The sequence below is a fragment of the Trichosurus vulpecula genome, chromosome 4 (genome assembly GCF_011100635.1).
Source record: "Trichosurus vulpecula isolate mTriVul1 chromosome 4, mTriVul1.pri, whole genome shotgun sequence".
In the NCBI taxonomy this organism is placed as follows: domain Eukaryota; kingdom Metazoa; phylum Chordata; class Mammalia; order Diprotodontia; family Phalangeridae; genus Trichosurus; species Trichosurus vulpecula.
In genome coordinates this window covers 391,480,165-391,494,696 of record NC_050576.1, presented here as the reverse complement: position 1 = coordinate 391,494,696, position 14,532 = coordinate 391,480,165, and the positions used below count along the sequence as shown (strand labels likewise).

The window sequence follows — 14,532 nt, the reverse complement described above, 5'->3', positions numbered from 1 at the left end:
GATATAAGGAATTCTCTAGGCAGAAGGCAGGAGAACTAAAGCATGTATTTACACTCCACAATAACAAGCCCACAAACCAGCATCCCCATTTTGATATTTTCATCAAAAGCTTCCAGGCCCAATAAGTCCACCTCACAAGGGTAACCAGGAGGCCACAGAGAAGCGAGATGGTATAAGGCAAAATCGTATACATGCTTCCCCTCTACGGTAAGAAGATTACCCACTAGCCTCTAGTCAGCTCTGCTACCGGCAGCCCAGCTTCGGCTGTAGGTGTCTCTGGCTCCAACCGGAAAAGGAAAGGAGGATCTTCAAGCCGTCCTCTCCCCTCTTATAGAGTTTTTGACATCATCAAGCGCCGCCTGAACGACCAGGGCCGATTGGTTCTTGACTTGGCCCCTCCCCCAGCGTAGACCACGTTAACACACCTCCCCTCAGCCAGCGCCACGACTCATCACACAGGAAGCTCCGGTCCTGCCCCGGAAGAGCAAGCCCCAGCGTCCAGGGAAGCTCAACGAGGCAAGCTGAGTCATTCAAAGAAAACAAAGTCCATTCTGGCTACAAATGGGAATCGGGGTTTCTGTGCCTCGATTTCCCGGTTCTTCGTCTAGCTTTTGTGCTCATATTGTAAGCCCGCCTTCCAGCCAATGGTGAGAAGGGTCAGAGGTGGGCAGGAATTCTCTTGTGTTAGATATAATTACTGGTGCTTTGCTCCTTGTAAAGTGCCTCCCTTCTCCCTTGCTAGATCTGTTCTGGCAGAGGATGACCTATTCTCGAGAATTGAATAAAATTTATTTCTGTTCCCATCCTGAGATGGCTCCTTATTATAAATTTAATTGGTGAGGGTCTTTCATCCCACCCATTGGGAATACAAAAAAAAAAAAAACCCATCTCTGCTCACAAGAAACTCACAGGATAATGGGGGAAAATGACTTGCAAGCAATTATGTACAAACAAGATGTATACAGAGTAAATTGGAGATACATTTTTCCATCGCTTTATTATGTGCAAAGCATTTTCCTTTCAAATGTACCGTAAGACAGACTGCATATGCCAGGGACCATACTAGGTAGGAAGAATACAAGGACACAAAGGAACTTGTATTCTATTGGTAGAAAGAACATGTAGACTTCTAAGTATATACAATTATTAATATTCCCATTTTACAGATGAGAAAAGCAAATTTCAGAGATTAAATGAACTGCCCAAATCCACATAGGACAGATTCATACTTAAACTTGTATTAACTTCAGGAACAAAACAAACTGCCTAAATAATATTTTTTGTATAGCATTGATTCTTATGGAAAACTGCATCCGGAGGGATCCAGCCACTCATACAACAGCGAATGGAGACTTTCCACCAGAGTGCTACAAGGTGGGAAAGAGTGAGTAGCTCTGGGCCAAAAATCACTTAGCTCTACACATTTGCATTAGTGAAGATACCTTTTTAGGTTAATTCCTTGACAAAGGACTGGGAAACATTTCATTTGGGGATGAAGTATAAATCAGGACTATACTAGGGAAGATAAAACTTAGTAGCCACGGTTTAATTATTTGCCTTTTTAAGATCCAAAAGGCATTTTTATCTGTATTCCTGCAAAAAAGTACAGCAAGTACCTCGGTTTCTGACTCATGTTCCCAAGACTATGAAATTATGATGTCTGGAAAGATGGCAACAAAGTTGCAAAGAAGCAACAAGGAAGAGGGGAAAAGATTAACAAATCTTCCGAGTTATCTCGGTTTTGTGCGGGTAGCCGTATCTCCTTAGGTCATCTGGGATTTACCGACAAGGTGGCCTGATCCATACTAGGCAAGGATCAAGAATTTATTTCTTTTGAGAAATCCTGTCTGCTAATCTTTTCAGTAACTATATTGCTTGACTATTTTACAGGCTGTCTCTCTGGCAGCAATGATACTTTTCCAAAGGCTGGCTCACTGGAAAGTCAGGATTTGATTAAGGGTGTGGAGGCAAGAGGAGTAGGAAGAAGATTACGGCTTTGCCTCCTTTCGTTCAGTTTCTCAGTCTGTTTCAGGCAATTAGCTATAAACCCCCGGGGGTGTTTTCGTGGCTGCCTCTAGGAAGGAGGACATGAGGCATACATCCCTTTTAGGTGGGTCCTGCAGTGGAGGGAGGGATACAGGATTAATCAGTTTAGAGGGTGTTGAAGCGAGGTCGTTGGACTTGTTTACACGTCTGAAGGGAGGGTAGAAGGGAGACGCAATTAAAAGCATAAGCCTTAAACCTGGGCTTTTAGCCTCACTCGCCTTTTTCTTTCTAGCTAAAAATCTGCATTCTAAGCTCCGAAATTTTAAAGAATGGGGCGGGGAAGGAAGGATAGCATTTTCTTTCCTTAAAAAGCTGGCTGAACCCTCCGCAAACCACGAATAGTTGAATTCCACTGGTGGTCAGGGATTTGCAGGATTCCACGAAAGCTCCCCGCCTTCCCCTCTTGCACACTACGGCTCGCACCCAGCGATCCCCCTCCCCCCACCGGGGTGGCCAACTAGCTGGTATGCGAGTCGTCTGGCCGGATCACCGAAGTCGGTCACTTCTTACGGGCGCTTAGGTTACGTCCGGTTTTTTCAAATTTTTATTTTGGTGACCCTCCCTTCCCCACCCCACTTCCACCTTATTCTCTTTCCCTTGGGTCTTCCTCTCGCTTTCCACTGGATTGGAGGAGAGTTCACATCCACGCCCTAAACTTGCAAATGCCAGTCCAAGCAGCACGTTCCCAGCCCGGAACCACAACAGTTGCTAAGGCAGAGGAGGGATGGAGGGGGCCGATAAGTCCCGGGCCACCCAGAGGCCAGTAGCGCCTCTAAGCACCCCGCTCCCACAAGCGGATAGCGGTGACTTTTATCAGGTCCCCCAGGGCAGGCTGGTGACCCTAGCAATCCGATTGTACCCTCTCTGCTACCCCACTTACAATCCAGCTCCTCGGGTAGCTAAGTAGGAGACAGAGGCGTGGAGAGACAGGCTCCGCCCTCGGAGAATGACTGACAGCCTGGGTCCAGGCAAATGAAAAAAAAGAGACGCGGACGCGGGGGAAGCGAGCTAGATGCCAGTGGGAAGGCAGAGCGAGCAGGTTAGGAGCTTGCGAACCGGGGATTTGTGCGCAGCTGTCCCCGGGGTCCTAGCTCAAGTTTTCCTCGTGAAGTTCTCTGCTGCAGAGCCACAATTTGACCTGTCTAAATCAATCAGGGCCAGGTGCAGCCCCGGTGCCTCTTCCTGCACCTTTGCGCTTGGCTGCTTCCAGGCGTTTCGGTGAGGGCCAAAGAACCCTAGGCTGAAGGGAACAGAGAGCGTGCAAATGCAGCCGAGAACCTGCCCACCGCCCCCGGGTCCCAAATGATGGGCGCGCCCCCAGTCCGTTGGGCTCCCTTGGCCCCGCGCCCTTCCTCTGCTTGCTCTATCTGCTCCCGGTGACTCTCGGGCCGGAGAGGAGACTAATAGCTCCTGGAATCCCCGGCGATGAACTTTGGACCCTGCACCACCCTCCTTCCACTGCTCTCCAGCTTCCTTATCGGACCTGGCTCCCGCAAGGGCTGCGGAGGCCGCCGCTCTTAGTGAGGACACTTTTCACTCGGTTGGGACTTAGCTTGCCGGGTGGTGCTGCCCGGCCCCGAGCGAGCGAAGAGCGGAGCCTCCTCTCGCGTCCTAGCCGGTGCTCTCCTCTCATCCCGGCCCCCGCGGCCGCTCCTCCCACCCCGGCTCTTTCGCGCCCCCATTCCGCCCCTGCCCCACTTTGGGACGCACAACTGCAGCCCTCACTCGCTCGGGATGGAGCCCTCGCCGCGGTCACCGCCGCCTTCCATGGAAACGGGGCGCGGGGAGGACGAGGCATCGCGGGCGGCCAGGGAGCGGATCCCCAGGTATCTGCCGTGGGTTCGGAGCTTCCCCACCTCCGGCCCTTCTGGAGAGGGAGGGCACGAACCGCCGCCCAGATCGGAGGGTTGCAGGTGTGCGCTGTTGGGCTGCGAGGGGCTAGGCTGAGCGAGGAAGAAGGGGGCTGCCCTGGCACAGGGCGTATTCTTTTCCAGGCAGATTTTTAGTGAGCCACTCTCCCTCCCCACAGTAGAGTCTCGCTCTCTTTCCCTCTTTCTCTCCCCCTCTTCCTCCCCCCCCCCCCCCTCTCTCTCTCTCTCGGAGTAAGCCGCAACTGCCTAGCAGAGTTGTGATCGTTATATTTATAATCACTTCACTTGGAACAGTATCCAGAAGCCTCCCCTCTAGTTGGGGCCCACGGTGCTGCTGTCGCACACCCAGTAAGGTAGCACCGTGACCTGAGCGGGCTGGAGATCCCGCTAGCTGGCCTCAGCCCATTCTGGTAGCCGTGGTCTCCTTTTGAGAAGTAAGACGAGAAGACATTCATTCAGTCTCCTAACAGGAGAGTATTTGATAGTTAACGGTTCCTTTCCGGAAAATATAGACTTTTGGAAGCAGGCAGGGGGTCTTAAGGTCACTCTTCATTTTACGAAACCTAGGCCTGCAGTAAACTTGCCTCGATCACAGCAAGCTAGTCCAAGAGACTCGATTGGAAGGAAAACCTGATGTCACTCCTAGTACTAACAATAATAGTTGCCATTTGTATAGCGTTTTAATGTTTGCAAATGGTTTTTACAAATATGATCTCATTTTTCTCCTCACAACCTCCCAGGGAAGTAGGTGGTAATAGTATTCCATTTTAAAGGCGAGTAAACTAAGCCAGAGAGAAGTTAAGTGACTTGTTCAGGGTCACACAGCTAGTGTCTCCGGCAGGATTTGAATACAAATCTGGGTCCTGGGGCTCTTTCCACTGCCTCACCTTGTACCCAAAAGACCTCCGTTCCAGTCCCAGCTCTGCTACCAAATTCTTAGCTCTGTTCTTCTCCTTCATACTGTTTTTCCTCAGTCAGAAATAGTCAAATATTAAATACTGGCATATCATAAGACTGTTGTTTTTTTTTTTTTTTTTTGTCCACAAAGCTTTGTGTTGTTGCCCTAGCTAGGGCAGATCTGCATGTAAAAATAGAGGATTAGCTTCACTTAAATATAAAAAAAGCTTCAGACTTTGTGCCTGGGTTTTAAACATACTTGGTTAATGATAAAATCTTTCCTAGTCAAAAAAAAAAAGCAAGTGATTTAAAGTTTTCTTCCGTATATTCAAGGTATCCAAGCATGTAGGCACATATCCTTTTCAAATTGGTGTATATGTACATATCCAATTCTTGTATTTGCTTTTAACTTCCTGCTTTGATAGTATAATTTTGAGCTAAGCTTAAGTTATTAGCAGCTGTCATCTTTATATTTGAAATTATTATTCAATTCCACAAACATTCATAAAGTATGTTCCAGGCACTTCTGAAACAGACAAAAATATCCTTCAGGAGCTTTTATGGGGATGGAAGGGAATGAAACAACACATACGGAGAAGGAAAAGCAAAATATTTCCAAAAGTTAATTGTGATTGTTTCCTAATATCAGGATCGATCCATATGGATTTGAAAGGCCTGCGGACTTTGATTATGCCTCTTATGAAGACTTTTTTTCCACCTATCTGAGGATACTCACTAACAGAGCAATCAAGTGGTCAAAGCTTTTGAAGGGAAAAAATAGTGTCCAGAAAAGTATGAAAGGTGAGTTTTCAGTTGGTGTACACCAACATAAGTTCATTCATATACTCATCAAGTGCTATTTTAAAAGTGGACAGACTTCATTGTCTAGCAACTTCAGTGAAGTTGATATGTGCTGGACTTTCTGGCTTAGATATTTTTAGGGCCAGGCAGTTAAACTTAGAGGCTACAAGGCATCAGTCCAGCCTGAGCCCTTTAATTATCCAAGTAGTGAGAGTTGGAGGAGGGGGGAACAACTGAGTCTTTCCCTGAGGAAATTCAGTGGCACTCTGACAATTAAATAGGATTTCTGTGGGATAGAGAAAGGAGGTGAGTGGAGATGGTTTTTTCTCAGATTTTGAAGCTTCAATGGTTTAAACTGGACTGAGTTTTGAATTAATTGAGATTGAATTAATTTTTGGACTAGTTAGTTGTCTCTGCTCTTGCTTTCTTCACTGAGGTGGTCACTCTTGTTGCTAGGAAAACCTGCAAAGGGGTTTGTGTATTTTTGCAGCATTCTTTCTAACCACAGAAGGTAGAGAATGGAAGGAGGAGAGAGAACCAAGGATTTAGAATCAATCAATCAAGAAACATTTATTAAAGGCCTACTATGTACCAGTCATCCAGTCCTGTGACCTGGTATGAGGTTTTCTTTCTTTCTTTCTTTCTGTTTAACAGTTGTGTTAGTTTTATTTTGGGGGATACTTTTTAACATTCACTTCCATAAGTTTTAAATTTTCTCCCCTCCCCAAGACAGCATGCAAGCCGATACAGGCTCTACAAATACATTCCTGTTAAACATGTTTTCACATTAGTCATGTTGTATAGAAGAATTAGAATGAATGGGAGGAACCACAAGAAAGAAAAACATAAAACAAAACAAAAGAAGAAAATAGTCTGCTTCGATCAGCATTCAGACTCCATATTTCTTTTTCTGGATGTGGATGGCATTTTCCATCATGAGTCTTTTGGAATTGTTTTAGGTCCTTGCATTGCTGAGAAGAGCTAAGTCTATCAAAGTCAGTCATCAAACACTGTGGCTGTTAACTGGGTACGATGTGAGATTTTCTTGGTAAAGATACTGGAGTGGTTTGCCATTTCCTTCTCCAACAGATTAGTACAAATAGAGATTAAGTGAATTGCCCAGGGTCATACAACTAGTGAGTATCTGAGGCCAGCTTTGAACTCAGGTTTTCCTGACTTCAGGCCCATTGATCTATCTACTGAGCCAGGTAGCTGCCTCCAGCTATACAATAATTATGCGCCAGGCACTGTTAAGTGCTAGAACTGGATGACTCCTTTGATATAGTAGAAGAGTCCTAAACTCCAGATCGGGAGAGGGTAGGTTCAGATTCTACCTCTGACATTTACCGTGTGAGCAGGGTCTATGAGCCTCGTTTTTCTCATCTGTCAAACGGGCATACTAACAGCCAAGGTATCTTCTCTCTTGTAAGGATCAAATAAAATTTTCAAACCTCAAAACAATATATAAATGTCAGCTATTCTCATTCTAGAGGAGCACTCCCTCCACTAAATCAGATTGCAAAATGTCTTTAATTTAGTGTTAAAAATAATAAGACATTTATGTGATACTTTAAAGTTTGCAAATTTTTTACATGCATTATCTCATGTAAGCCTCACAGCAACTCTTCAGGTATCATCTCCATTTATATATGAAATAACTGAGGCTGAGAGAACTTAAGTGACTTTCCCAAGGTCACACAGATAGTAAGTGTCAAAGATAGGATTTGAACCCAGGTCCTTCTACACTCCAAGACCAGCACTCTAGGTTCGCATGACCTCCAGGTTGCCTTAACCAATTCAAAGTGACCCAGCTGATAAGTGACAGCTGCCTAGGACTAGCACCTGGGCCTCAGATCCTTAAGTCAGTGTCCTTTCCCCCGTTGCATCTCATTGCTTCTTGTTTATTTTAAGATCCTGCCTGTTATACCCGTTAATCTTTTCTTCTTTTTTGATATGCTTTGGAATACTTAATATTTAACCTTGTTTTTGGAGTTTGGATTTTCTTTTTCTTGTATGGCAGCAGAAGAAGGTTGATAGCATAAGCACATCATTAGAGATTAAATATCAAGCACACAGTTGTTATGCTTGGACTGATTACGAATGCATAAATCCCATGAATTTTCCACGTTTGGTTTTCTAGGTTAACTTCAGTATAATCAGCTTAGTGTCATCCTACGGTGAAAGCCTTCATGGGACTGAATAATACATGTTCATTCCAGAAATTAGTAATCAAATGGATAATTTTAAGAACCATGTCACTGATCTTTAATATGCATGCACTTGAAGTAATCATACATACACACAGATCACCTTGTCCTGCTCTTTACCTTTTGACTATTTTTGGGCCTTCCTTCTTTATTTTCTTTTCCCCTCTGGAGATCCACCTGTGATTAAAAAAATCCTTTGCAATTTTCCCGTCATCTTAATTATTTCCTCCATCATCATGTCTACAGGTTTAAATAAGGATAGATAATTTCTACCTCCCAGCTTTTGCTTTCTCTAACTCATGCTATATTACCCACAAATATGACTTCTAGGTTCTTTTAGCATAAGCAGAATATATATTATTCATTTGGTGTTACAATTTCATATTTCTTGTTTTTCCTTTCCTTCAACTTAATATCTAAAGGGGGAGTAAATTTGAATTTTTTTTTCAAATAAAGATATAGCTTCTCTCTTTCCCTCACCCTTACCCCCAAATTAGGAAAGCAAAAACAAAAATGAAAAACAAACAAAAAAACTCCTATTACAAACAGATCCAAACAAAATAAATTCTCACATTGACCATGTCAAAGAAAAAATATATTTCATTTTGTAATCTATCGCTTATCAGGAAATGTGTAACCTGTTTGATTGTAAGTCCTCTGGAATCATGGCTGGTCATTGTGTTGATCAGAATTCACAAGTCTTTTAAAAAGTTGAATGCCTTTATACTATTGTTCTTCTCACTTTCTTCTTCGTCAGTTCTTACAAGTCTTCCCAGGTTTTTCTGAAACCATTAAACGGGAGGAGTGTTTTAAGGACTCATATGGTCCAATGACCAGGAAAGAGGTAACTAAATAAAGCAACACCTTCAAATCCAGTAAGTTTACAGGGCCTCTTTATCCTTTTGTTGACTTTTAGCCTTACCTCTCACTCTGACACAAATTTCATTAGTGGAAGGTATATTTCTATAAGGAACAAAAGATAGCAAAGCTTGAATAACCTTCTGGCTTCTCTTAAGTGCTTCACAGTATGGCTAATTTTTTTTTTGTCTTGCTGCACCCTTGTGAATTTTCAGAATGCTATGTATGCCAATACACAAATGCAATTGCAAGAGCATTCTTAAAAGTACGAAAACAAGAAATTCTAGAGATTTTCTCACGTTTTGAATTATCTGTGCTACTGCTCAGCCCTTTAGATGTAGATAATTGAAAGTCGGTTGTATCGGCATTTGTCATCTGTTCCTTCAGCCGTTTGAATTGGGTCTGTCCCATTACCCCAAGTCATAATTTTTGATCTGCTAAAAAATAAAAACTAATGCAGCATTTGGGGAAGAACAAGAATCTGGATGGGAAATTAAATAATTTAATTCTTATCTGCAGAACTAGATCTGCATTATAAATTTAAATAAGATACTTGCTACCAAAAAATTCCAGAAATGATTTTAATTCTGTGCTACAGTGTGTAGTAAGTTGTGGTAAATGGAAACGGTTTGTAGAGTTAGGCAGATAGCATCCTATAGGGATCCCCAACCCCATTAAGAAACTCACACTCTCACATGATATTAGTTATAATATCAATATCTTCTGATACTGAGGAATTGATTCATCTAGGGTCGCACAGACAGTATTTGTCAGAGGTTGGACTTGAATCCAAGCCTTCCTGACTCCAAGGCTAACCTTCTATCCACTATTCTATGCTCCCCTCATGTACATACATGTGTGCACACATGCACATATTTATATATACATGTGTGTGTATATATGTATATATACACATATTTATGTGTATATATATGTATATATACATATACGTAGACACACACATATATATGTTGAACCATTTCAGCCATGTCCAACTCTCTGTGGCCCCATTTTTCGGGGTTTTCTTAGCAAAGATACTGGAGTGGTTTGCTATTTCCTTCTCCAGCTCATTTTCCTCAGATGAGGAAACTAAGGCAAACAGGGTAAGTGACTTGCCCAGGGTCACACAGCCAGTGAGTGTCTGAAGCTGGATTTGAAATCATTCCAAGCCCAATGCTCTCTTCGTTTCACCACCTAGCTACTCACATGTATATGTACGTATGTCTGTATTTATATATTTAAACATGTAAACATATTTCAATGATATCTATACATATCTATGTATATGTATAATGGAAATGAATGTATAGTACAGTGATGTTAACTCTCTACGTTATCCCTTATTAGTCAAGTGACCTATGTGAAGTATGCCTACAATAGGCACATGTGTATACGTAGCAGTGGGCAACTAGATGACACAGTGGATAGAGCTCCAGGCCTGGAGCCAGGAAGATCTGAGTTCAAATGTGGCCTCAGACACTTTCTAGCTCTATGACCCTGGGCAAGTCACTTAACTCTTTGCCTCCGTTTCTTCATCTGCAAAATGAGCTGGAGAAGGAAATGTCAAACTACTTCAGTATCTTTACCAAGAAAGGCCCAAGAGGGGCCATGAAGAGTCAGACACAACTGAAACAACCGAACAACAACATAAATAGCAAAACCAGGCATACAAGGCAAAAGGCAGAATGAGTAATGGAAAATTTTCAGGGTTTTCTTACTTGATGCTACTTTAGTTTTGGCATCAGCAAACCAGTGCAGTATAAACAAGGCATGTTAGTTTTGTTCCTGAGACTCATAAATCCATTCCTGACCTCGTGATATTTGAAAAGTGCCTAAAGTGCGCAGTGCCTAAAACCGTATCTGATTAGCAGTAGGTGTTTTATACATGCTTGTTCCTCTTTTCCCCTTTGTGATGTCATTTCAACAATTATTGAGCATATTTGTGTGTTAGATATTGTTTTATACGCCAAAGATACAAAGACAAACATGAAATAGCTCTTGCCTCCATGGAGCTTACATTTTACTGGGGGATGCCATGTGTACACAGATAAGAAAATATAAAGTAATTTCAGGAGGAGAAAGTACTAACAGTTGCCTAATTTCTCTTTCCTAGCCTAACATCTGTACAATGGGGGAAATTAAGTATTCTTATATCTACCCCACAGATGTTATGGGAAAATTAATGGTTAACATAAGAAGTAGAAAATAGAACAGAAAATTCTTTTGGGCCATTAATAGTACCCATAAAGTTTTATTGGGTTATTTTTTTGACCTCAAAAAAATTCATTGATTATAAGTTGCTGTGGGTTTTTCAGTGATTGCACATGAAAACAGTACTTTATAGAATCGTTAAATGGAAATAAAAGGGAAATAAAATAGTTACATTATTTTAGTTAGAACATGTATCTTCTTTTCAGGGTAAGTCAATGTTCTCAAAATAACAGTGTTGTACACTGAGGTTTGGACATAATTTGAATGTCAGCGACACAGTGTCCCTTTTGTTCTGAGGTTACTTAATGAAAAATAGGTTGGCTCAAGTTTCCTCAACCCCCTCTCTTTCTTCTGTGTTTATATATTTATTAGAAATTGTACTAGTTTCACTTTTACACCTATTTTTTTTTTTACTCATAGAAAGCACTTTCTGTAGTACTAATTAGATTTAATTTTTAGTGGAAAATAAAGCAGTGTATGAGTGAATACTCCCATACTTGTACCTCATGTTACCCATGAGAAAAACATTTGAAACAGGATAAAGAATGTGCCAAAACAAATGGAAATTTAGCAAAATAAATTTTGCCTGAAAGGAAGAGTTGTTTTCTCTTCTCAGTTTTTACACTGATTTCTAGGCATTCGCCATTAACCTTCTGATGTAAAAGTTTCTTCTCGAGAAAGTTTTTCTTTAGTTGCTTTTATCCCCAAATTTCTAACAGCCCAGCTGCCATTTAAAGTGACTATTAAAAATGTTTAATCCATATACTGGAGTCAATATGAAATAACTCTCTTGATCATGCCATTTTGAAAAGTTTTTGTGCTAAGCTTTTTTCGTTTTGAATATCTCTAGCAACATTAATTTTTTCTTTTGTATGAGGACCTCTCTTACTTGAAAATGAGTATTTAACATTAACCTAATAATACAAACTTGTGGTATATGTACTTTTTAGGAGAGTTTGGAGCAATCACCAAAACTGAAATTCAGGAAACAAAAAATTTAATATTATTCCCATACCAATATTTTAAATAATAATCTTGCAAAGAAAGATGTATACACATTTGCTTGGTCGAAAGAGCATTGGATTCAGAGTCTGATATGGGTTAAACTACCTGTATGAGCCTTGGCAAGCCAAGGCTTTACTTCTCTGGGCCTTAGAGGGTTGAATGAGTTGGCCCCTATGGTGCTTTCCAGTTCTAAATCCCTTTAAGTCTTTAGCTGAGGTTCTCTATCAAAGAAGACATATCTAGAGCAATCGATTAATCAATAAACATTTATTAAATGCCTATTATGTGCCAGATACTGTGCTAAGCCTTGGAACCAGAGAATGTTAGACCTAGAAGAAACTTTGGAGAATATCTGGTCTAATGCAACTTGGGCATTTATTGAGGGCCTACTGTATGGAAAATACTTTAGAAGAGACTGGGGGTAGGAATAAAAAAAGTAAAATCATGGTCCCTGATCCTATAGAAGTAAAGGTACCTTCAGGTTAGAATGGAAACAAAACTTAGGAAAATAATTTGTATTCAAATCCCATTTCTTCTTCTTACTTCCTGTGTGATTCTGTTTCCTAATCTCTAAAATGTATAAATTGGACTTGGTGATCCCTAAAGTCCTTTGTGAACTGTGTTCATATGGGGTGTCCCAAAAGTCTTGGTGCAGTTTACCAAAGCTTAAAACTTTATTAAGCCTTTCGGGATATCCTGCATATGAGAACAATTACAAAACAACACATCAGTTGTGTATATCTATAAATCGAGTAGGTTAAGGATAAAGCCACCCAGTGATGGAATAATTGATTGGGATTAATCAACCAGCGCTTATTGATCCTCACTTGTGGGAAAGGCAGGGGATGATTATATTGCAGCTATTATGTGCCAGTCTGAGTGCATAGAACCTCGCTATGCAAAGTCAAGAACAATTCTGCCCTCAAGGGTTTTTTTTGCATTCTCTAAGGGGGTATATATATGTATATAAAAAATAAGCACAACCAGGGGTATTCTGATAATCGTTTAACAACCAGATTTTCTGGGAGAAAATGTATCCAGGACACACTTTTAAATTTAATCTGAATATTAACATTTTCTTTATCACTCTCTTAAGTCTAGATAATTTAAAAAATCAAGCCTTTATTTATAGCATTTGCTGATTTCCAAGGTGTAAATACCCAGCATTGAAAATTTAGCCATTCTCAAGCTGGTCTGAGCTTTGCTAACTGCAGTATACCCCTGAGTACAAAGTAATTTTAGGGAAGGAGGAATAAGCAGCTGGCAGGATCAGGAGAGGCCTTATGTAGATGGTTTCACTTGAGCTGAACCTGGGATTCTGCGGGGAGGAGTGGAGAAGGAAGTGCTCTCCATGCATACAGAACAGATTCTGCAAAGGCATAGAGGTGAGATGAGATGTTTAGTTTGAGAAACAGCGACGGCATCAGTTTGAGTACTCCACATAGAGTATTTGAATGGAAGTCATGTATAGTAAAACTGGGAAGACAGGTTGAAATCAGGTTGCAAAGGGCTTTCAGTGCTCAAAGAAGGGTTTATATTTGATCAGAGGCAGTTTCTAGCGTACTGGGCCTGGAGTCAAGAAGACCTGAATTCAAATCCAGGCTCAGATACTTATTAGCTTTGTGACCCGGCTAAGTCACTTAACCTCTGTTTGCCTCAGTTTCCTCAACTGTAAAATGAGCTACAGAAGGAAATGGCAAACCACTCCAGTATCTCTGCTAAGAAAACCCCAAATGGGATCACAGAGTTGGACACAACTAAAAACAACTGAATGACCACATCCACGAAATGGCAACCATAATAACCCTTCTCCTCCGCCCCCAGCATCACTGTGAGGATCGTATGAGACAATATCTGTAGAGGCACTTAGGACAGTGCCTGGCACATAGCAGGTAGCATATAAATGCTGATCTGCCTTCCCCTATTTTAGAATCCAGCAGCCACTATATGGAGGATAAATTGGAGAGGAAAGAGAACCTGAGGCAGGAAGATCAATTTTGAGGCTGTTGCACTAATCCACATGAGAGGTAATGAGGGTCTGAACCCGAGTGATGGCCATGAGAGGGTAGAGGAAATGTGACAGATGTCGTGTGTGAGATTCGCACCTGAGTAGCCATATGGAATGGAGGAAAGAGAAAGGTGACTCCAGGATTGTGAATCTAGGTAAGTGGAACCATTGTGGTACCCCTTCCCCAAAGCAGGGGAATTCTGAAGATGGCTGTCTTTGGGACTGAGAGATGAGTCTGCCTTGGGCAGTTTGAGATGCCCATGGGACATCCAGTTTCAAATGTTGAATAGGTATTTGGTGATGTAAGATGTGTTTAGGCAACAGTATAACACACACACTCTCCATATATATGTATGTATATGTGTGTGTGTGTATATATATATATATATATATATGTGTGTGTATGTATATGTATGTGTGTGTATGCATGTATGTATACATATTCTCTCTCTCTGTGACCTCATCAACTTGTTGAGGTCACCAAGAGAGAGAGAATGTAGTGAGAGAAGAGAAGAGGGTCCAGGACAGAGCCTTATGGTACACTTACCACAGGGTATATCATGAAGGCAGAATTTATGATTGCAAAGAAAATCATATATATTCCTGAATGGTTTAGAACCGCAGAATA

General features: G+C 41.6%; 1 protein-coding gene across 1 annotated transcript in view; it reads left to right on the top strand.

The window, feature by feature from the left end:
* The first annotated feature begins 3,065 nt into the window (after window positions 1-3,065).
* The window catches only part of GRTP1 (growth hormone regulated TBC protein 1), a 92,806-nt gene continuing 81,339 nt past the window's right edge, over window positions 3,066-14,532 (top strand). The window contains exons 1-2 of the mRNA XM_036756211.1: window positions 3,066-3,872; window positions 5,464-5,615. Of these exons, the coding sequence (XP_036612106.1) occupies window positions 3,781-3,872; window positions 5,464-5,615 (244 nt within the window). The 5' untranslated portion in view covers window positions 3,066-3,780. The remainder of the gene's footprint in view (window positions 3,873-5,463; window positions 5,616-14,532) is intronic.